General features: G+C 47.8%; 12 protein-coding genes across 12 annotated transcripts; 6 read left to right on the top strand and 6 right to left on the bottom strand.

Moving 5' to 3' along the window:
- Nucleotides 1–635: 635 nt before the first annotated feature.
- N7478_007050 (glucose-6-phosphate isomerase) lies at nt 636–2,374 on the top strand (the record flags this gene model as incomplete). Its single annotated transcript, XM_056923264.1, has 2 exons — nt 636–1,135; nt 1,213–2,374. 2 exons carry the CDS (start codon nt 636–638, stop codon nt 2,372–2,374), a joined length of 1,662 nt encoding a protein of 553 aa, XP_056781301.1.
- A 358-nt stretch (nt 2,375–2,732) lies between these two features.
- Nucleotides 2,733–4,040, top strand: N7478_007049 (uncharacterized protein; the record flags this gene model as incomplete). The annotated part of the gene is made up of 3 exons (XM_056923263.1): nt 2,733–2,896; nt 2,972–2,984; nt 3,054–4,040. 3 exons carry the CDS (start codon nt 2,733–2,735, stop codon nt 4,038–4,040), a joined length of 1,164 nt encoding a protein of 387 aa, XP_056781300.1.
- A 380-nt stretch (nt 4,041–4,420) lies between these two features.
- Nucleotides 4,421–5,059, bottom strand: N7478_007048 (mitochondrial 37S ribosomal protein bS21m; the record flags this gene model as incomplete). The annotated part of the gene is made up of 1 exon (XM_056923262.1): nt 4,421–5,059. One exon carries the CDS (start codon nt 5,057–5,059, stop codon nt 4,421–4,423), a length of 639 nt encoding a protein of 212 aa, XP_056781299.1.
- A 309-nt stretch (nt 5,060–5,368) lies between these two features.
- N7478_007047 (phosphatase YCH1) lies at nt 5,369–5,847 on the top strand (the record flags this gene model as incomplete). The annotated part of the gene is made up of 2 exons (XM_056923261.1): nt 5,369–5,483; nt 5,537–5,847. 2 exons carry the CDS (start codon nt 5,369–5,371, stop codon nt 5,845–5,847), a joined length of 426 nt encoding a protein of 141 aa, XP_056781298.1.
- A 373-nt stretch (nt 5,848–6,220) lies between these two features.
- Nucleotides 6,221–7,920, bottom strand: N7478_007046 (S-adenosyl-L-methionine-dependent methyltransferase MidA; the record flags this gene model as incomplete). Its single annotated transcript, XM_056923260.1, has 4 exons — nt 6,221–7,113; nt 7,188–7,389; nt 7,445–7,711; nt 7,774–7,920. 4 exons carry the CDS (start codon nt 7,918–7,920, stop codon nt 6,221–6,223), a joined length of 1,509 nt encoding a protein of 502 aa, XP_056781297.1.
- An 880-nt stretch (nt 7,921–8,800) lies between these two features.
- N7478_007045 (uncharacterized protein) lies at nt 8,801–9,901 on the bottom strand (the record flags this gene model as incomplete). Its single annotated transcript, XM_056923259.1, has 4 exons — nt 8,801–9,067; nt 9,133–9,531; nt 9,616–9,764; nt 9,841–9,901. 4 exons carry the CDS (start codon nt 9,899–9,901, stop codon nt 8,801–8,803), a joined length of 876 nt encoding a protein of 291 aa, XP_056781296.1.
- Nucleotides 9,902–10,795: 894 nt separating this feature from the next.
- Nucleotides 10,796–12,881, top strand: N7478_007044 (uncharacterized protein; the record flags this gene model as incomplete). The annotated part of the gene is made up of 2 exons (XM_056923258.1): nt 10,796–12,280; nt 12,342–12,881. 2 exons carry the CDS (start codon nt 10,796–10,798, stop codon nt 12,879–12,881), a joined length of 2,025 nt encoding a protein of 674 aa, XP_056781295.1.
- A 347-nt stretch (nt 12,882–13,228) lies between these two features.
- Nucleotides 13,229–14,714, bottom strand: N7478_007043 (CDC2/CDK family serine/threonine-protein kinase; the record flags this gene model as incomplete). Its single annotated transcript, XM_056923257.1, has 2 exons — nt 13,229–14,090; nt 14,155–14,714. 2 exons carry the CDS (start codon nt 14,712–14,714, stop codon nt 13,229–13,231), a joined length of 1,422 nt encoding a protein of 473 aa, XP_056781294.1.
- A 348-nt stretch (nt 14,715–15,062) lies between these two features.
- Nucleotides 15,063–16,030, top strand: N7478_007042 (copper chaperone CCS1; the record flags this gene model as incomplete). Its single annotated transcript, XM_056923256.1, has 4 exons — nt 15,063–15,080; nt 15,138–15,210; nt 15,290–15,424; nt 15,507–16,030. The coding sequence occupies 4 exons, from the start codon at nt 15,063–15,065 to the stop codon at nt 16,028–16,030; spliced, it is 750 nt and encodes a 249-aa protein (XP_056781293.1).
- A 415-nt stretch (nt 16,031–16,445) lies between these two features.
- N7478_007041 (uncharacterized protein) lies at nt 16,446–16,805 on the bottom strand (the record flags this gene model as incomplete). Its single annotated transcript, XM_056923255.1, has 1 exon — nt 16,446–16,805. The coding sequence occupies one exon, from the start codon at nt 16,803–16,805 to the stop codon at nt 16,446–16,448; it is 360 nt and encodes a 119-aa protein (XP_056781292.1).
- Nucleotides 16,806–19,127: 2,322 nt separating this feature from the next.
- On the top strand, nt 19,128–20,053 carry N7478_007040 (uncharacterized protein; the record flags this gene model as incomplete). Its single annotated transcript, XM_056923254.1, has 2 exons — nt 19,128–19,340; nt 19,439–20,053. 2 exons carry the CDS (start codon nt 19,128–19,130, stop codon nt 20,051–20,053), a joined length of 828 nt encoding a protein of 275 aa, XP_056781291.1.
- A 115-nt stretch (nt 20,054–20,168) lies between these two features.
- N7478_007039 (uncharacterized protein) lies at nt 20,169–21,072 on the bottom strand (the record flags this gene model as incomplete). Its single annotated transcript, XM_056923253.1, has 3 exons — nt 20,169–20,494; nt 20,599–20,723; nt 20,825–21,072. The coding sequence occupies 3 exons, from the start codon at nt 21,070–21,072 to the stop codon at nt 20,169–20,171; spliced, it is 699 nt and encodes a 232-aa protein (XP_056781290.1).
- Nucleotides 21,073–21,813: the final 741 nt, after the last annotated feature.

Below are 21,813 nucleotides of genomic sequence, written 5' to 3'. Positions count from 1 at the left end.
GACAACCGTTACGCCATAACTCCCGAGATCCTGAATGGCGTAGTAATAAGCAAGCAATGCCTGGAAGAATTTAGTTCCTTTGAACTCAAACTTCCCATATCCCCGTAGTCACGGTGATAGATTCTAGTAAATCAAGACTGGGCTGAAGAAGTATGTATACAGAGAAGTACCTATTACTTAGTATAAAAAAACACCATTGAGAGCTCCGGCTGCCCACGGCAGTCTAGTATCGACCAAAATAAAAGTAATCCTGAATAGCCTGAATACACCAGGCATTAAAACTTGTCGGAAAAGAAAAAGAAAGATACATAATGAGTAACATATGTCGGCTAATGACCATGGGGATTAGCAAACCAACCTGCTCCAGACCAGGGCCGAATGCGGCAATGATGATGCTTGCCCCACGGAGCCCCTCCACCGGACCCCAACGCGCCGGTTTATGACTTTCTTCTTTTCCCATTTCTTTACCCGAGTCCTTCACTTCTTTTCGTCGATTCCGTGATACCCTGTTTCCTATCTGTCCTACACTGGTAAGTTAGCCTCCTCAGCATTGATATTCGCTCCCTCGAGTATTTGTTTTCTCGTTTCCATTTGCCCCGCCCTAACCCGGAAGTATCTAAATAGCATCGTCCATAATGTCTGCTTTCGCGCAAGCCACTGAATTGGGCGCCTGGAAGGAGCTCCAGGAGCACCACACCACCCTGGGTCGCAACATTGTCCTGAAGGAGTACTTCGAGAAAGACCCCCAGCGTTTCCAGAAGTTCAGCCGTACGTTCAACAACACTGTAGACAACTCAGAGGTCCTATTCGATTTCTCTAAGAACTTCCTCACCGAGGAGACGCTCTCTCTGCTGGTTAAGCTGGCTAAGGAGGCCGGTGTTGAAGAGCTGCGTGATGCTATGTTCCGTGGTGACCACATCAACTTCACTGAGGACCGCGCTGTCTACCATGCTGCTCTTCGCAACACCTCCAACGAGCCTATGCAGGTCGATGGCAAGAGCGTTGTCGAGGATGTCAACAGTGTTCTCGAGCACATGAAGGAGTTCTCTGAGCAGGTGCGCAGTGGTGAGTGGAAGGGTTACAGTGGCAAGAAGATTAACACCATTGTCAACATTGGTATTGGTGGCTCAGACCTGTAAGTTTTGCCCTAGTTTGTCACGATCGGATGCTTTTATCCGCGAGGTTGAACTATAGACTCACTTTGTTTAATAGTGGCCCTGTTATGGTTACTGAGGCTCTTAAGCCCTACGGTCACCCCGACCTCAAGCTTCACTTCGTCTCTAACATTGACGGAACCCACGTCGCCGAGGCCCTTAAGGGCTCTGACCCCGAAACTACCCTCTTCCTGATCGCTTCCAAGACTTTCACTACTGCCGAGACCTGCACCAACGCCAACACAGCCAAGTCTTGGTTCCTCGAGACAGCCAAGGATCCCGCTCACATCGCCAAGCACTTCGTTGCTCTCTCCACCAACGAGGCCGAGGTGACCAAGTTCGGCATTGACAGCAAGAACATGTTCGGCTTCGAGTCATGGGTTGGAGGTCGTTACTCCGTGTGGAGCGCCATTGGTCTCTCCGTTGCTCTGTACATTGGTTATGACAACTTCCACCAGTTCCTGGCTGGTGCCCATGCCATGGACAAGCACTTCCGCGAGACTCCTCTGGAGCAGAACATCCCCGCCATTGGTGGTCTTCTGAGCGTGTGGTACAGTGACTTTTTCGGTGCTCAGACTCACCTGGTTGCTCCCTTCGACCAGTACCTCCACCGATTCCCTGCTTACCTGCAGCAACTGTCCATGGAGAGTAACGGCAAGGCCATCACCCGCAGCGGCGACTACGTCAAGTATACCACCGGCCCAATTTTGTTCGGTGAGCCCGCCACCAACGCTCAGCACAGTTTCTTCCAGCTGCTGCACCAGGGCACTAAGCTCATTCCTGCCGACTTCATCATGGCCGCTGAATCCCACAACCCCGTTGAGGGCGGCAAGCACCAGCGCATGCTGGCTTCCAACTTCCTTGCTCAGTCAGAGGCCCTGATGGTCGGTAAGACCCCCGAGCAGGTTCGCGCCGAGGGTGCTCCCGACCACTTGGTTTCCCACAAGACTTTCCTGGGTAACCGTCCTACCACCTCTATCCTCGCTCAGAAGATCACTCCTTCGACTCTGGGTGCCCTGATCACCTACTACGAGCACGTTACCTTCACCGAGGGTGCTATCTGGAACATCAACTCCTTCGACCAGTGGGGTGTTGAGTTGGGCAAGGTCCTTGCCAAGAACATTCAGCAAGAGCTGGAGACTAGCGGTACCAGTGGCAAGCACGACGCTTCTACCAGCGGACTGCTTTCTGCTTTCAAGCAGAAGGCCAAGCTGGCATGAAAACAGTTTAAGTCGACAGACCAGGCGGCTATGATGAGCAATGATTGATATTGATATCTCGACCTATTTCTTTCCAAATTCCTAAAAACTTGAACATTTTCAACTTGATTAGAGTTTTCTGTAATAATCTAACATAACACAATGTATGATAGAAGAAATCATCTTGAAGCGTATGGCGATTGAAGAGTAGTGGTGGTGGATCAATCCCCAAACTGATAGCCGGTGTTGATATGGACAAGTAGTCTCCGCCAACGGTGGCCAAACTTGCTCCGTTGCTTCTCCGCGCGCCGACTCCCCCATTCTCCCACAACGCCACAGCGGGGGCGGCTCTTTTTTTACAACGATTAAAACCTCGAAAATGTCACCTAGAAACCTTTTGAGTCGGTTTCCGACCACCGTCGCTCTTTCGCTTGCGACAGCACTACTGCCCGCAGGGTCAGTCGCGGGGAGCACGAGCAACAGTGGCCGCGAAGGATACAGAATTGGGGACGAAGTCCCAGTATCCTGCTTGAATCGGACCCTGTAAGTGTAGTAAACATTCAATCCAATCTCCAATCTATTGATCCGGTATACTAACGCGAATTGAAATGTCCACAGGGAGGGAGAACATGTATGCGCCTTATACTCCTGAAGAACAGAAACGCTCCTATACAATTTCACCTACTAACACGCTGTTCAGATCACAGATAGCCTGGGCAAACTCCAATATGTCCCCTTCGTAACATGCAACGAAACATCTCGCCCTCTAGCCCTCCGCTATGGCATCTCTGAAACAATTACCTGCACCATCCCCTCCCTCTCCGACAACCTCTACCACCTCTTCGAATTCTACGTGCATTCCGATGTCCCAATGACCTGCCGCGTACCTACCTCCCCTCTCGTCTCATCCCCAGACACACCCACAGAAAAGAAAGACTCAGAGTCGGCCGTCGGAGACTCCGCTTTGCTCAGCGAGAACGGTCCCCCCTTCACACCCCTCACGATCGCTTTACAAGGTACCCTGCAGCTCAGCCACCTGCACATTTGGTCTGATATGAATATGCTCATGCACGACATTGCCTCGGATGCAGCTGCCCTGCAACAGGGCTCTTCCAAGGCAAGCGGACAACCAGGTCACGTCGTTGCGGGAACAGCGTACTCGACACCAGAGTTCGAAGCCGCAGTGAAGAATATCGAGCTGGACGACGACGAAGAGGTAGTTGCTGTCTCGCAAGCTGCGCGGGAGCCCTGGACACTGGGCCATGGGACAAAAGTTATTCGCGGCGAGCCGTTCACATTCTCATTCCATGTTGCGTGGTTGGAGGGTGGCGCAGGAATTGGGTGGCCTGACCGGTCCGAGGGATCTTTCTTAGATGACCCTAGCGCCGGGAAGGGCCATTCGTCGGGCCATTTCTTCTCCAGCATGTTCTTTTTTATCATGGCCGCTTCTGTTGGTGCGTTAATTGCGCTTTATTGGGAGCGGAATGGACAGAGCTTCCGAGGTCGAACCGGGTGGAAAGGGGATGGGATTCTGGGTGCACCGCCTTCGAGGGGTAAGGGATCTTCTGTCACATTTGGAAATGGGGGTCGCATCAATGGTTATGGAGGATATTCTGCTGCTGCTGCCAACGGAGCAAATGGGAATGGTGGTGGGTATGGAGGGTTCCCTACTGGTAAGAGGGACTGATGGATAAGAAAGCGTGGGGGAGACTGCAGTTATATATCCTCGCATGTATTGTGAACATAATACTATATTAGAATTGTAGTGTCAATTGAACAAAAAACGCTCAGACAATTGCGAAGGTTGAATGCTTCAAACAGATTTGTTTATAGTAGTATCAGATGTATTTATGATATATCTAATGCCAGTAAACAAGGTAAAAGAAAAGAAATTCACAAATAGCTAGTTATACATGTTAAAACACAAACCAGGGACCCAAAATAATCCCCAGACAAGGCCGATATCATCAAGCCCATAATAGCCAGTCCAACCCAAGAGTCAAGTCTCATATATACAAAACAGCAGATTGGTCAGACAGAGCACCAAACAAAGAATCTAGACAAAGTCTACCAACCCTGCGCCTGCATTCTCTGAATCTTCTTCACAGTCTCATTAAACGAAAACTTAAACAGCTTGCGCCACCTCATCCGCCTCTTAATCTTGCGCTCCATTCCCTTCCTAACATGAAATCTCTGAGCATTAGCCTGGTGCTTAACTCCATTCCGAGAACAAGTCGCCTCCAACATCCGAATAGCAGACGCAAGATCAATGCCACGCTCCGGCTCAACATGAATCTGTCTTCCGAGACTAGGTCCGAGCTTCATATCTGTCTTCCGACCAGCCAGGCCGGATTCCCGCGAAGATGAAGACCAGGTTGTGCCCGCAATAACATCAGCAATGCGGCGAGTCTGAAGGCCCCGGTTTGGCTCGGCGGGTTGAGTGCGAGCACCTAGATCGAGCTTGTTGAGGATCTCGTTGAAGTCTGAGGCGGCGGATTTGGAATCCTGTGCTTTGGGTGATGTTGTGGTTGTGGAAGCCTCGGTGGGGGTTTCTGTGGGCTTGGCTTGTTTTGTGTCAGGTTTAGGTGTCGAGGAGGAGGAATTGTAGCGTAGGGTGCTGAGGATGGGTTGTTGGATGCGAGGCGTGTTGAGGAGCCATGGGGTTGGTTTGGCGCGGAGGCCGCGGGCCATGAGGCGGAATTCCATTTTGAAGGATGTGCAGAGCACCTGAATTGAACAGGCAGTTCAATTGACAGGGACTTTAAGCTGCTCTGAGGACAAAGGTGGGTGGTTGTTGGATTGGGAGTTCCTGACGTCGCGACAAACATTTGGTGCAGTAAAAGAAAACCCGGCCAAATTCGAGATCACGTGCATCTCCGCATAATCATCGTTGTCAATGAAGAAACGTCCCAACTATGTAGCTACTTTTTATACATATTGAGGTACACATTTCAGTAATCCCAAGAGCTTTATAAAGTTGAATTCTTATACTGATCTCTGTTTTATAGTTTGAAAATGTCATCCATCAATATTACAACCCTGCCGCGGATTAATCGTGATGCCCTAGCCGCAACCCTGCAAGCTGGTACCACCCCCGCTAAGTTGGCGATTATTGATGTTCGCGATTCAGGTACGATAACAGGAATCGATTAAGGTTGAATAACTAAATCCTAACATGTCCAGATCATATTGGTGGCCACATTAGTGTATCTACTTGGGTACCCAGCTCCTCCCTTGATGTCCGGATGCCAGAGCTCGTGCGGACCCTGAAAGACACCGAGAAGGTCGTCTTCCACTGTGCTCTTAGCCAACAACGCGGTCCTTCGGCTGCCTTACAATATGCGCGAGAGCGTGAGCGTACTTTTGGTGCAGATGAGGGCCGTAAGCAAGAGGTCTGCATCCTTGAAGGTGGCTTCGTGAAATGGCAAGAAAAATATGGCAAGGACGACGCTTTGACTTTGGCCTATGTCGAAGATATCTGGCAAGAGTACTAAGCTTCAAGAGTGTCAAGCGCTGGTACTTGAGAGCCTTTCAACTATGCATTGGAATGGATAGAGGTGTCTTTTATTAGCGATGCTTCCCTTGCTTTTCTCTGCCTATTATGTGACATGACCAGATTAGAGAGATACCACCGAGCCGATAAGTCGGATATACGGGATGATTGAATAATCTAGATATCTGAACCCCAAGATTCTTTGAAATTTTTTACCTCGATTAATGGTACATAGTGAAGAACGTACTAGAGTAAGCCATCCGGAGGTCGATGGCGTAGTAGTGTTCCATACCTAGGTCGGCACTGGTTCGTCTTCCGCTGTCCAACGTTGAAAAGATAATGTTACAGTTTTTATTACAATATACACGAGTCTTCTACATCGAGACGCTTCCTCCAAATCCAACGGGGCGTCTTTTGCCCTCATTCTCAGGCACAATGGTCAGGACCTTGTAGATCTGACCCATAGAGCCACCACCCTTCTCAACCAACCGTTTCCATCCTGTCTCCAGCGTCTTCTTATGCTCATCATCTCCAGCCTTGCGAATAAGTTGCTCCATGCGCTCTGTGATGCCCATTGCATTGAGGAAATCACCCTGCTCAACAGGACCATGGACTTCAACACCATCACTTCCTGCGATAGCAGCCTCAGCTAGAGAAGTGAAGTCAACATCAGCACTTACATCAACCTGTCCTGGAGACGAGAGGGCAGGAACAATGCGGTGGTGCTGGATTCCACGCAGCGAGTTGATAGGAACAGTCGACATAGTGCCATAGTCCATGATCAGAGCAGCACCAGAAGGGGTCTTCTTCTGCGGTGCCTTGGGATCAACATTTCCTTTCTTTGTAGAAAGCGCGGAGGCAGAATCGCCACCGATACGGCGCGCAAAGTCAGCAGCATAGATTCTGCTTTCGGGGCTGACTTCGATAGTGGAACCGGGCTGTGACTTAAGTGCGCGGAAGCGTTCGGAGATTTCGGGAATGACGAGAGATGAGGGCGTAGAGGCCTTTGCTTTGCTTAACTGAAACTCGGGCTCTCCTTCGATGTTTTCCTCAACGGCCTTGGGGTTCAGGGTGACAAGCAATTCACGCCATTGCGGTGTGTTTTTGGGCCTGAGGGGCGTGTGTAGCTTTTGTGGACCGGTAGGGGTCATGATCTCTTTTTGCTCGGTGATTTCATTCTCCGGCAATGGAGGAACAGACTCGAATGCATGAATAGGAAGCGCATCAAAGAATTCATGCGCGAAAATGAAAGGAGTTTTTCCTTCCTCTGCAATCGTCATATAAAAAAATTAGCATTATTATTTTCCCAGCTTCAAATATAAGTGTAACGAGCCGACTAACCATGTGGTAAGAGACGGATATCCTCCACCCAGATAACAGGGACATCAAAGTATTTGCAAGTGCTGCGGTGTCCAATATCTGTTTCTTCCATAGCAGCATCCCCGCACAGAAGCTTCCTCTGCACTTCTCGGAGAGTGGCACTCGCTTCAACTAGATAAATCGCTTCAACACTAGACGAAAAGCTCTTGAAGTTTCGATAAGTCTAAAGCATCCTGTCAGTAAACTTGCAACTTCGAGCTTCCATCGGAACCACCTACCCGCAGCATATCATCCATTAATGTGCCCTTTCCAGGTCCCACCTCCATCAATTGAACGCCGCTTCTTTTCCGGCCTTGCGACATCCATTCTGCAATTGTCCAGATTCCAATCAACTCGCCAAAAACCTGGGATATCTCAGGAGACGTAACAAAGTCACCATGCTTTCCGAATACTTCACCCGTCTCAGGTCGTGATGTGTAGTATCCACCCTCGGGCGAGGTGAGGACTTGGCGCATGAAAGCTGCGATGGGAATAGGGCCCGTAACCTGTATGTTTACGACGATGATTAGGTCTGTAGGTCATTAAGGTAGGAGTTGTGCGGACAGACCTTCATTGCCTGGGCCAATGTACGGGCCAGTGGCGTTGACCATTCTCTAGTCTCGAATGTAGAGTTCCATCTTCGCGAATATGTCGAGAAAATTGGGTTGCGGGATCTTCTGAGAGTATGCGCCGCTGCGCGCCGCGCCGAATTCATTTTGGGCGGAGTCTCTGGTGGGTTCGGTTCACTTCCAACGGTGGTCACCAATTTCTTATAAGGATGGTTATAATTTGTATATTAGGAGGCTTAGGCCAAGAAAGCAGTGAAACAGCTCGAGATCAGACGAAAGCTGAGGTACTTGAAATTTGGCTCTCTACGGGTTCTGCAAACCTCCGCAGAAGCTCCGCGGTCCGCGATAAGATATCATCACGTGTCTCTATAAGAAGCATGAGACCGTTTGATCGTTTACAATTAATAGACCTACTGTACTATAAAGTTTTTGATTTCAAGTTAAGGGTAAGAAACGAAAGAAGAAAGGGAGCAATTGAGCTATAATCGACAGTACAGGAGGGAAGGTGAATGATAACCTAGGAAACTTCCAAGATTTGTGACATGATAGATAGTACAATGCCATGTGTGGGTCATACAGATATCCCGCCTTCTAAATACGATGCTGCTAAATGTGCAGGTACCTATCTTAATCATACTGGCTAGGGCTTTTCTTGGACAGCCTACCAAACTGATGACTGGAGATTGCCTTTGAATGTTTGAATGCCGCCCCGCAAGATAGCATGTTGGAAAACAAGGGAACATGGCCAGTGTCCTTGTATCAGCAGCTAGGTCGGAGCTTAAATGGACGATGAGTTGGATATGGATGATTAATGATCCAAGCTTTTGGTAAAGCCATGAGTGGAGCTTGTCTACTCAAGATTCGACAGGTCAAAATCAACTGGCTTGATATTACTCTGGCCACTTCTAAGTATTCATACATATCATGATATTGGATCAAAAAGGCTAAAAAGAATACAAAAACACTCGCATCAGCAAAAGGATCAAGAAAAGACTTCATCTTGATAGACGTTCACACACCACCTAATTAATGATATCGTCGACCTTGAGTCTTGCGTGAAGCTGGCGCATCGTCCATCATCATTTCGTCACTGTACAATCCCGACGAAGACTTATGAGAACGAGGAGAACCGTCATTTCCGAACCCGTAGTTACCATTTTGCACATCAGGGTCTGCTCGACGTTTCTGTCGCTCGCGATCGGCCTTTGCGCGCAGGTCGTTGTAGGGGTTGTGAGTCGTGCTGAGAGGAGACCCACCCGGTTGAAGAGTCATGGATAGCAGGCGTCCATCAGCCTAAGATTAATTGTTAGCGATTCGTATTCCACGGTTCTCATTCAAGTTCTAGTGTCATCGCATACCCGTTGGTTGTGGAAATTGGCGACCAAATTCTGAGCTGAGAATTTGTTTTCAAATGCGATCTCGGCCGTGACAGTCGGGTTGTGAGAGATGACACGACAGCTGATCATGGGACCGCAGGTAGATTCTAAGGCGGACTCGATATCAGCAGCGGTGGTACCTGGCGCAAAATTGCTGCCGATCACTATGAAGGGCCCGGATGCGCCCTTGATGGACAGACCGCCCCTCTTCGGAGCGTGAACCGTCATTTGACTAGAACCGGACTCGATTACATTCTGTAATCTCTGAGGATTGGCGACACGGTTCCGGTTTCCATTCTTCATGCTTCTGGGTCCGGTGGGGATAGCAACGGAGGCTGGGTTTGGCTTGTTGGGACGGAGATTCGCGGTAGAAGCAGAGCGCTACACGATGATATCGGTACCATATTAGAATGAGAACGAATTGGCTTTGTTTGAAGCAATATGCGATCATAATTCTTGTCTGACCTTGGGCATAGTAATGCGGCTAGCTAAGCTCCCCGGCTTCGCAGCTTGCGATTTCTGGATACCTGCGCCGGGCGCACTGGCGCGGCGATCTCTGCGGCCCTTGCCGAGAATTTGATTCGCTAATTGTTCATTTTGTTTCTTTTGGCGACCTGACTCGAGGGAGAGTTTGTCAGATTCCCACGTAGTTAGAAGTATTGAAAGGGAGGTAGCAAGATGCTTGCTTACCTGTCCGGATGATGTCGTCGAATGAGACAGGTGCAGGTTTCTTCTCCTGCGTCTTCGCCATATTTCGAGGGATGGGAAGTTGGGAGGGGATTTGAAATAGACTTTGTATATGAGATCGTAACCACAGGCGAATGGCTTTGGGGGAGGGGAGGGGAGGGCGGAGTTCAAAGAGAAGGAGCTGGATCGGAGATTGGAGACAAAAAAAGCGCGACAAGCTCTGGGCTGGGGCTATGATCGGCTCCACTTTATCCCCTTCACATTACCCACTCCCGCATCCACTACAATATACAACAAGTTCGATTTCCATAATAATATCCATTAGTGTAGAGTGTGGTAGGTCTAATATCTTCAACTAAATCAAATATGATTATTTTCTTCCTCCCTAAATTAATTAATAAGTGGTTATTCACAACTTAGAATAAAAAAACATGTTATTATGTAGAAGCTTTAAACTCAACATATAAGTATGGTGCAGCGCGCCTTCCTATTCAGGACAAACCAGATCAGGGCTGCAATCACCGCCAAACATCCAATGTTGTTCCAAGTTTCTTTTAAAAGGAAAAGATTGCCTTATAACTTCTATGAACTATCTTCCACGCACGAAATCATCATTGCCTATACATTCATCTCTGTCTGCAAAGGCTTTGAATGCAATATTGCTGAGCAATATGGAGCCGGTGAAGAGATACTGGTCTGGTCAAGGATCAGAAAGTCAACCTAAAACTCGCCGCTCAACTTTTTCCCTTCCTTTCAATATCTTCCGGACATATAAACGAAGGCCTAGGTAAGCATCAAATGTTGAAACTCGAAATAGGGATGCTGAATGAAAGATGTCTCCAGTATCATAGACCCGCCTGAGCTGCCACTTCCAACATGCGCAGAAAGAAATCACTACCCTGTATTCGACCCCAATAACCAAGAACACAATCCACCGTATAGTAGATTGTACCGCCGCATGGAAAGCCAAACCTCCTCCTCAGACTCGCAGAAGCATGCAAACTGGGTCCATGGCCTTCCCAAAAAGTCACTCCGCAAAGCTCAGTCTGGTATCTTAGCCTTCAGAGCAGGGTTTGCTCGCCGTCCTCAGCCAAGTATTAGCGTCGAAGATATGGCGCTTCGTCATGGGCAAGGGGTCTCAAGTATTACCACTCAAGAGGATCTGAGTTTTGGCTGTGATCTTTATCGGACGGCCATTTCATGGTCTTCACCAGAAAATCAGCTCAGTATCGATGCACTGATGAGAGCAGAGCCATTCCATCCTTTGACCAACATCATTTCAGCCCCGGTAGTCCTACAAAGCTTTGATGGATCCCTTGATGACTTCGGTACCGGATTTGTTGGCAGTACGAATGCGCCTGTGCATCTACCACCCGCAACACAGTCCAACAATGAGCAAGCCTTTTACTCTCATCGCTCTACAGATACAAGGGCAAGTAAGATTGATGGAACAGCTACCGATTCAGCACTGATTAAGGGCACATTACGCAAGGTATCTTTGACGGCATCAACAGATTGGGAGACACTGGGAACTGCTTCGACTGGCTCTGTTGATGACGATGACGGAAAACGGTTGCAAGACCTCACAGACGTGCGACACAAGGTCTTGGACAAGGCAAATTCACCCAATCGGTCAAGCCAAAGGTCAGATATGACGACAGAATGGTCCACACACTGCGTCAAAGGGACAAGCAGCGGTGACGAGCAAGAGAATGCTGGGCCATCGAGGGAAAGGGAGAGGCCAAAATTTAGAAGAGACCCCTCTATCATGCGAACATCATCGAGTATGTGGAGTACTATTAGCTCAAATACCCCACACAGAGGAAGCATTGGCTTCCTGCAATCCGAAGCCTTCGTTACACAGGAAAGGCTGATTCCCGACGAAGAACCGCCTACAGTTACAGCTGGTACATGCTCTACTTCAAGCTTGACAGAAGGTTCTGTTGAAGCGATCATTGCTTTTCCTGGTATCCATCATGAGCTACTAGATCAGTGGAGAAGTGAGTCAATGGATGAGGAACAAGTGGAGGATGTGGGGAATATCTTCGACGCCGAGAGGAAGACAATCGTGAGCCAAGGTCAATTTGCCGTTGTGACTACATTCCCCAGAGCGTCGGATCCAGACTATGATCGCCGTGATTTACCATATCTTATTGATGAAAACGCAACTTGTACGGAATTTCCTCGCTACAATAGCAACCAATGGGAAGAAATTCAAGCGCAGTACTTATATCCAAGGCCAGAACGAGATGTCCTGAGAAATAGCCAGGAAACGAGTCAACAAAATGCTAGATCAAGCCCATCTATGGACTTTGACTCGGCGTTCCTGTTAGGCTCCATACAAGCTCAACAAACGGAAGCAGTATCGGATCCCAGGAGCCAGTCTCAAAACCAACGTGCTGACACCCGTCATTCGTTTGGCCTACACATCTCTCTGCCAAATGTGAGTTTATCAACCGTGTCAAAGAGGGTCTATGGTCTGAATCTTAATCAAATTGATATAGGAACCGGGAGAGATATCGGAAGCGAACAGAAGGCGTCAACGAGATTTGCACCAATTTTTTGAGCAGCAACTTTTTGCTGATACCCACTACGCCGGCCCCTACTGGAGATGGGATATCGCGGGAACACCGTGTGATGATTCAGATTATTCGAATAATTTTTCGGCAATTTTCACACCAGGCAGCACGACGTCACAGGATGAAACATCAGCGACATCCATGTCCAGTCTCATGTGGTCTCCGCTTCACTCACCGATTGATGAAGAGGTGTTTTTCCCACCAGTTACCCGGAATGAATACTGGACCGCTGCTGGCAAGACAAGCAGTCTTTATCCCGATGGAGGCGATGAGCCAGTGAAAGCCGGAAGGGCTCGCGGTAACGGAATGACCTGCAATAGAAATGGCCGTTACTCAATTGCGGCTCCTTTGGCCGATGAAGACCACGGAATTCCGTGGGCCACTTCCTATTCGTCCCACAGCGCGGTGCATGCTATGATAGCAAGAGGGGGAAGCGATTCTACCGATGATTTCTATCCTGGATGAATTCTTCAAAGAATAGACCAGGATTAAAAAGGTTAATTTGTCTTTGTGCATATCATGCTGATTAGGGAGGATTCATATTGCGATGATTGGAGTTTGCAAGAATGATTCGTTAAACGTTGGACTCCAAGGCATGATGGATGGGCTTCTTTCGCCGTTCCCAAGTTATCTTCTCTTGCCTATTCTTGTTATTCAGAGCTAGTCCTTGTATCCTTTTAAATTAGCTACTTCAAAGTAATTATGTTTTGCGTGATTCATTTATCAAAAACGAACCAATATGTTTATCGGCAGCTAATGGTGACATTGAATTTCACTTGGCCAAGACAGATTATGTTTTGTAAAGTATTTACTTAACCCAGGCGAAGAGTAAATCCAGCACCAGCTTCACCTGAATCTCCCCCAGGAGCACCACCAAATACCCCAGCAAAATCCAATTCAGGTGCTTCTTGGCCCCTCTTCGGCGCTTCAGGCGTATGATGACGTCTCCGCTTCTCCATCCCAGCCTTAGAAGGAAAAGTCGGGAACATCTCCTTCGGCTTTGGGCGTGGATCCTCCCGGAAGTATGGATGAGCAAGACACTGCTTAGTCGTTGGCCTTGAAGCCGGATTAAGCGCCAGCAACTCAGAGATCAAGTTCAGTCCCGCATTAGTCAAATACGGGAATCGAGACCGAGGCAAAAGAGGTAGATTGCCCGACGATGAACTCGAGTTGGACGGTATTTTTAAGGATTTGGCATTTGGTAAAGACCTGAAGCCAGGCCAAATCTGTGAATTCGGGGGACCAGTAAGATCGAAGATCTTCGACACCTGATCAACTTCGTTTTTGCCTTGCAGTAGAGGCTCTTTGGTGAGTAGTTCACCGAATATACAGCCGATACTCCACATATCGATTTCTGTACCGTAATTGTCTGCGCCGAGGAGCAGCTCCGGAGCTCGGTACCAGAGTGTTACGACGAGTTGAGTCATTTTTGGGGGAGGGTCACCGTAGTAGCGGGCCATGCCGAAGTCTGCGATTTTGACCTCGCCGCGGTTGTTCATGAGGAGGTTTGATGTTTTGAGGTCTCGATGCATGATCCATTGGGCGTGGAGGAAGTCAAGGCCGCCGACGACTTGGAGAAGAAGAGTCTTGATTTCTGATGGTAGGAAGGGTTCGCGCATTTCGTCGAGGAGGGCTTTCAGGTCGTGTTCGAGGAAATCCATTACCAGGAATACACTGTTATCCAGTCAGCTTGTGCTGTTTGAATGCGTGGGCAGGTCGCTGGGAATCAAAGACTCACTCATCCATTTTGTTTCCCATAACCACTTCTCTCAGATATACCACGTTCTGGTGTCGAGCTTCCAAGAGTGTCTGGATCTCCCGTAGCCCGGTCACAGGGAACCCGTCCGGCGAGTTCTCGATCTTCAACTTCTTCAACGCAACGACTTCCCCAGTGGTGATATCCCTTGCCCGCGAAACCCATCCATAAGAACCCTCTTCGATATGATTCAACCTCTCGAAATTATCCACATGTCGACATGTCCCCCACTCCCGCACTGGGAACCGTAACAGTGTCGACAGTTTCTTCTGAGCCTGTTCCTCGTTTCCCGGAACCTCTTCATCCGCAGTCGCATCGGGGTCATTAGACAGCCTCCTTCGCTTCTTCGGCGGTTCAGAATCTCCATTGGGTGCTTGGGCGCCATTAACCGTTTGGGTGGTTTGAGCTCTTTTAGCCTCGTCGAGCTGGCGTTGTTTCTCAGCTTTAGCGCGTTTCTTTTCTTCCTTTTCGCGCTTCTGTTGCGCGATAAGCGCCTCGGTTTCTGGGTCTTCGTCTGCCCATCGCGATTTGGAGGCAGACATTTTCTCTGATGCCTGGCCGTTGGCGAATTGATCTGGGAGAGATTTTTCGGTTGAAAGGACGGAATGACGTTTCTCTGGGGAACCTTGGGTTTGGACACGGGCCGAGTTGCAGCTCCGATTTGAAATCCAATTTGTCCCCGCCTACTAAAATGTCCCTGGATTCCGCGACGCCGCCACTTTTTTTCTTTCTTGACTAATTGCTCCTTCGTTAATTGTCTTGGGAATCAACGAATACTGCGCCTTTTGAAGTCCGCAGTCTGAATCTCCTTTGGCTATTGTCTTCATCGGTCTAAAATCTTGCGCTTCTTAAAGCCTTTTTGTCGCCGGCATCGGATCTACTTCCCCGCCATGATTGAGCCTTTCCAGGTCAGTTTTGTCGCACATACTACGATAGCCGATATACTGATATTTATTATGATCTAGACGACCTTTTCGGTCCCTATGACCTGCGAAAGCTGTGTCAAAGATATTTCCACATCATTGTACAAGCTCGATGGTATGGTGCCACTTGCCACCCCTCTATCGACAATCCGAGGCCTTTAGCACAAGCTAACGGTCAACTTTCTTTTCTATAGGGATCAACAAAGTGGATGCGAATCTTAAGGACCAGCTTGTCTTTATCGAAGGCACCGCGCCCCCAAGCTCTATTGTATCCGTGATCCAGGATACAGGCCGTGATGCGATTCTGCGCGGAAGTGGCACAACAAATAGTACGTATCATCACCAATACCTACAGGGTATCTGCTATCTCTTTCGCTGTCAGCAACGATCTAACTCGAGTAATTATTCCAGGTTCGGCCGTCTGCATCCTCGAAACACACTCCAACGCCGTCTCCAATAAGATCCGAGGCCTAGCCCGCATGGTCCAGGTCTCCCCGAATATAACCCTGGTCGACCTCACTATCAATGGTATCGCACCCGGAAAATACTGGGCTACAATCCGGGAAGCAGGTGATATCTCCCAAGGCGCCGTCTCTACTGGTGGTATTTGGGAATCTCTCAAGGCTAAGGTCATTGGTAACGATGCTGTGCCGGAGAAGGAGCCTCGAGGAATATTTGGGTCCGTCGAGGTTGACGATAAGGGTCGTGGAAATGTTTTCCTTGATCGACCGGTAGCAATTTGGGAGTTGATCGGACGGAGCATGGTTGTGTCGTCGAACAAGGAAGGACCATTCCGAAGGGAGGATGAGAATACCCTTGTTGGAGTTATTGCGCGCAGCGCGGGCGTGTGGGATAATGATAAGATGGTTTGCTCTTGCTCTGGTAAGAATGTGTGGCAGGAAAGACAGGAGCAGGTTGGCCAGGGTATGGCGTAAGTGTATATACATGTAGATGTGGAGGTGATGAATTACGACTATAAGAACATTGGAACTGTATTGAGAAAGCAAACGCATTGAATTGACGAACCGAATCTCTGTATGACCAATCACCAAGGAAAGAAGGCAAATGTGTATTTGCGTATGTGTATGTGAGAAAGCAAATGAGTCGTTGCGCGCGCGTCCAGACATCAGGATAAAGAACTTGAGTAGCGGTGTTTTGGCGTATGTTCGGAATCAAAAAGACAGTATTGCATGCATCAAATGTCTGCAATGTATTGCAACGCCACCTGTGCAACAACGTACCTCAGCCTGGCTTGCGGATCATTTCGTGGTCTGTGGTACCTATCGAACTCAACTTTAGCCTGGTGTAGCTTGCTCGCCAGTTCCCACTTTTTGAATGCCACATAACGATCTAGGGCGAGGATGCGAGGATGTAGTCCACTTCTGGAGTGGGAAGTTGCTGTATCGAGTTGACTAGAAGCCTCCTCTTCTCATCCACTTTGTAGACGATGTCCGCAAACTCTAGATTGGTAAACTCTATGTTTGTCCAGCCGTCGACATTTCTGGGTGTCTCGTCGTGCTCGGGGTTTCTGGCAGAAGCTGGTGGTCGGTCTTCATCAGGCGACTGATCTATGGGAGTTATAGACCTTTTGGTAGTTCGGGATGCTTCAGATGGCGCAGTGTGAGTGTGTGCCATCGGTGGATCTGGTGTAGAGTTTTGGGTTGTAGGAGGGGCTCCACGTAAGCGAGCAGATTGTCGCCGTGGGCCCATAATGATATTTTACAATTCTGCAACGATATTTGGATATGAGTGAATGATATTGGCCAGCTTTTGCAATTGAATGTGACGACACACCGTTGACGTGGTGGGTGACTTCAATTGTCCCTGAAGTCGCGGCGTTCGAGAAGAGACTGAAGCAAATGTAATATTGTATGGGGGTGGAAGACAGAGCAAAGGATTTCAGCTTGGAGAACATTTGGAAAAGAAGACTTGGATGAGATGTGAGCTCTCAATTGATGGTTATGGGGTGGCGTTGGTCCCAAAAGGGTAACTTTGAGGCTTCTCTTGGATTCAGTAGGAGCTCTGTATACAAAAGTAAGGAAAGCGTCAACGAGCCCAGCACGGATACATACCGCACGCCTCCAAAGATTATCCCTGCCGGATATTTCCTGGATATTTGAAGAAATCTCAACAATTTTCAGGCCTTATATTCGCAGAATATAGAGCTATCTGACTAATTATCTGGGGAAAAGTCCTAGATGAATATATGTCAACCTTAGAGCCAACGGAATTGACCAGTGGATAAAGTCTTGCTATTCACACTATTAGAGAAGTGATTCTCCATATTCCAAGATACCTTGTGAGCTTCGATTCGAGGGCCAGCCTAGGAGCAGATGAGAGGGTATATCCAAGTCCAATGGCACCAATTGGATGAAAATATTGCAGCACGGAATGAGCAGATACATATGTATCTTCATTATTGACCACTCGAACTTCAGAATTTATGAAGCTATTCATCTACTGCCAGTGGGAGCACTAGCTTCGACGTGATAGACACATTACTCAAGACCTTTTATAAATCTTCATTTGCAGGCTAAGGAAGCTTAACTTGGAAATCCGAGATTCAGTCTAGTTTCATGGCTGGATTCAAAGGCTCTTCATCAGTAGAAAAAGAACGCCTGCAAAGCCTGTTGAGCTTCTGGTTTGCCAAATAAAGCTCGCAGCTGATATCGATGCGGAACATTCGTAGGCTTTTTGTTTCATGGTGCTAGGAATTCCCTATGTGCTGTGAGGAACGTGGACAAAGCGATCATCTAGCGATCCTACTACCATACGAAGTAGAACGTTACTTGACTTAATCAGTTCTTCAAGCTAAATAAAATGCATCGATACGTAATAGCAGTAAATAACGTAATTCCCGATCGAGCCGTACACCCCAAACACCATAGTAAATGCGATTTTTTAAGTGGCTATATATCAACAATGAGAACACATTGCTACTTGAGCTTTGGTAGAATATTTCCTGACAATGTACAAATTTGTATAGGTCTCTCAATAAAAAGAACAAATAGTTATTTACATACATTACCAAAAATACACGCCGACAGGGTGATGCATTTCTATATAGCTAACCACGTTACCTCAAAATAGATTTTGCCCCAATTAATATGCTTAGAGTGCTATATTTGACACTTGAATAGCCTGTAAACTTATACAAACTTATACAAACTCTTATAGGTTGAAACATCACAATCTAAAATATCGCACTTACTATGGTGTTTGGGGTGTACGACTCGACCGGGAATTACGTTATCTGAAAAGAAGCAACAACCTCGGAAACAGGGTCAAAACCTCGGTGATGTAAGATTTCGGTCAGTCGTTAACTATATTTAATATGACTAAGACCCATATCATGATATTAATGATAAATTTTTGGGTTTAAATTTAAATATCATTTTTGCGCTGCATCAAACATAGTCATAGATCTCGAGCTTGGCCCAGGTACATAGAGGAAGTTCGTCAAATACTTAGTACTTCTTGAAGAATGCCTCGAATGACTGTATTATTACTAGTATTAGCACACATGTGAGTATCATTGAAGTGAATTCTTGACGTTTCCCAAATTCCGATACATATCACCATATTAGACTTGTCCTGGCTCTATAGCGTGGCAAAGTAGCACGAACTGATGATCGACACAGGGGGATGACGAATCGGACTTCGCCCCACCAAGATCTCCGGGCTGAAGGGAAAAGACGTTTTATGTATGGATTATTCCTTGCCCGTGTTTAGGCGGCCAAATCCGAAGAAGTATGCCAATTATGGATATCGAAACTGGTGCTTTTGTTTGCGATATTTTTCTTATCACTCAAATCCAGACCAGATCTATTAAACCCTAGCTATTGATCATCGAGACCCCCGATTTGGCATTCCACACCCCCAAATTATGCATAAAATCGATCAATCCAGGCCCCAACGGCCCAAAGTGACTAAGTCAATCACGTGCTATGAAAATGGATGGTGCCCCGTTCCCCGCGAACTCCATGACTCCAGACTGCCATGATGCAGGCCTTCTCCTAGTAACAAACAACAATGCTAGCTCCGAATTTTCACGTCAACGCGCCCGTTCCTCCAGATCCCGTAGAGAAGGCCCCAACTTACTCCCCAGACGAGGTTCCGTCGTGTGGCGGCCATGGCACCCTCGAGATTCTAGAGGTGACTCGATACCTCGAAAACCATGGCGTGGAGTGCTGTGTTGTTGGAATATCAGCGCTGATGTTCTACGGTGCTGGCCGCGCTCGAGATGTATGCAGATCTTTCCCCTCTTCCTATAATGTTCTAGTCCCATCAGAGGAAGAAGAAAAAATAGAGAAAAAGCCCCATGTAGCTGACTGGCTTTCTAGGAATGGGAACTTTGTGTCCCTAACGATAAAGTTAATGAAGCCGTCTCTCTCCTCACGGCTGATTCCATGGCCTCCAGGATTCACGCTATACCTCCCATACCTATCCCACAACCTTCGTCGCTAAGCCATACCTATCACCGGTTCAAAGGGAGGGGCGTCCACTTCTACTTCCTTATTGTGCCCGCATACGATGCCCATATACCCAGTGGGCCTTTCCGCATACAACGCAGCTTAAATGGTGTACCATATCCGACATTACCTGTGTTGATGCAAAGTTTCTTGGATACGAATGACGATGTATCGCTGTGCGATTGTATTGATGGATCAAACATGTCAGAAGAGTGGGGGATTCAACACCTGAAATTAGACGGGACAAATGATTTAGAATGGACACGAAAGATGAACATAGCGGCAGCGGAAGCTTCAAGGGGGAGAGGGTGGATGTTCGTGCATTATTTCCCCACATCAACGATAAGCAGACGAGAAAAGTGGGAGTCGCGAGTACGGAATAAGAAAGAAAGGTTGGGATGGACGACACCGCAGGGTTTATTTGATACCCGTTTTCGATTGAAGGGATCTCCAGATCCATGGACACAGAAGCTTATATCAAGTTAATCTATAAAGAAAAAAATAATTATCAAATAATAAAAATAATTATAATTATCGTGCATAAGGATATGGTCATGACGCATAGCTAGCTAGGGAGGGAATCTCAAATCAAAATCAAAAATCAAATACCAAGAAGAACCCTCATGGTTTCGACTTGGTCTGGAAAGGTCGCATATTTGGAGGCATATTGGACCCAGAAGTACTGCCGCTGCTCAAGATCGAAGCAATCTCGGAATGCCGGTATTTGCAGCGCATATTGGGTAAGCAGGAATTCCAAGTCCTGAAAATCTTTGCTATCTTGTTCTCCACGTCTTGAGAATGCATCAAGCTTTGCATATATCTGGAAGACCAATCCTAGAACCAAAACAGGAGACCCTAATGGAGTGGGTCTATGAGGATTGATCGGCTCGCGCGAGGATTGGAGATCCTCCGGCGTGCCTAGATTTCCTGTACATTGTACTTTATTAATCGTATGTTCCCTCAATTATAATATCGGCAGAAGCCGGAAGAGAGCGATTTCATCAAAATCCTCCAAGACAAGAAGCACTCACCACTAATAACAATATCCATACTGACTGCCAAATCGGGAACATGGGGAAACTCCCCATCGACACTGCGGCCCGTGTCTATAAATATTTGGACGGAGGTCCGGCCATGGATAGCTGGGAAATGAATACTATCAACGGTTAACAACAAAAGTACCCAACACCCAACAGTCGCAATCAATGCTTTTTTTTTTCACAAGATGACGAAAACGAAAAGTAGGTCACTTAATACCGGGGCTGAACAGTCAAAATCTGTTTTAAATGGTCCATCGAAGTGGCAACTGTAATATCGATATCCTGGGTGCGGCGGCGACCACCCCGCAAATAGACGGCCCATCCCCCGATAAAGGCATACGTGACCTGATTTGATTCGAACAGCGCTGCCACGAACCTCGCCGCAAGCCCTAGATGCAGAAGATCGGCTGTGTTCGATGGATAATAGAGCTCTGCGAATCGGTCCGTGTTATAGATCTCAGCCATGTTGGGCGAGAAGATCAGGAGCTTTGTGGGTTGTGAGAAAGAAGATCTGCTGATACCCAAGCATCCGGACTGCCATCGTCGGTTCGCAAGAGCGAAGGGAGGGGGGAAGGGATGCGACCACGCTATTCACCGGTGAAATTGGCCCCCGGCGAAAACCAAATCCTCGTCCGTTCCAGTGCAAGATGGGTGCTAGTGTGTGAGTTAGTGTTACTTAATTTAAGGATTCGCGAATCGTGAGAGCCGCGAGCGTCAGCCCACACGTGACGTGGAAATTAAATTGACCAGGTGATGGCGCATCTTGAAGGGATTTTGCTTCTTGAGTCTATCTTATCCTATGCAAGAGTTCCTTCATACCCTTTTTATGAAGTTTTATCTATATTTCAAGGAGTTTGAAGCTGGGAGGTGTACTGAATCCAGCTGCTCTAACCGGTACCTATACATATAGAATTCCAAATTGAGTGGACGAGGACCAAGCGGGGAGCGTAAGCATCAAACAATCCCTTCCGTCCCTCGTGCATTTGCTAAAAACGCCCTGATGCTAAATAAAGAAACATGGCCATGAAATTAGCCATGGAGAGGTTTGTATTAGCCGCGCGGACAAGCCTTAATCAAATCCCCGATTGACCCACTAAGGAACTCAATGGAGACTGACTACCTTCTCACACAGGGAAAGCCTTTCGGGACGTTGCCTAGCTTGCAAGGCTGCCTACCTACGGTCGCTTGCTGTGGCCTTGTGAAAGA

This window comes from Penicillium angulare (assembly GCF_028827245.1).
Source record: "Penicillium angulare strain IBT 27051 chromosome Unknown utg000004l_segment0_segment0, whole genome shotgun sequence".
Classification (NCBI taxonomy): domain Eukaryota; kingdom Fungi; phylum Ascomycota; class Eurotiomycetes; order Eurotiales; family Aspergillaceae; genus Penicillium; species Penicillium angulare.
This window is presented reverse-complemented; position numbering and strand designations above follow the sequence as displayed.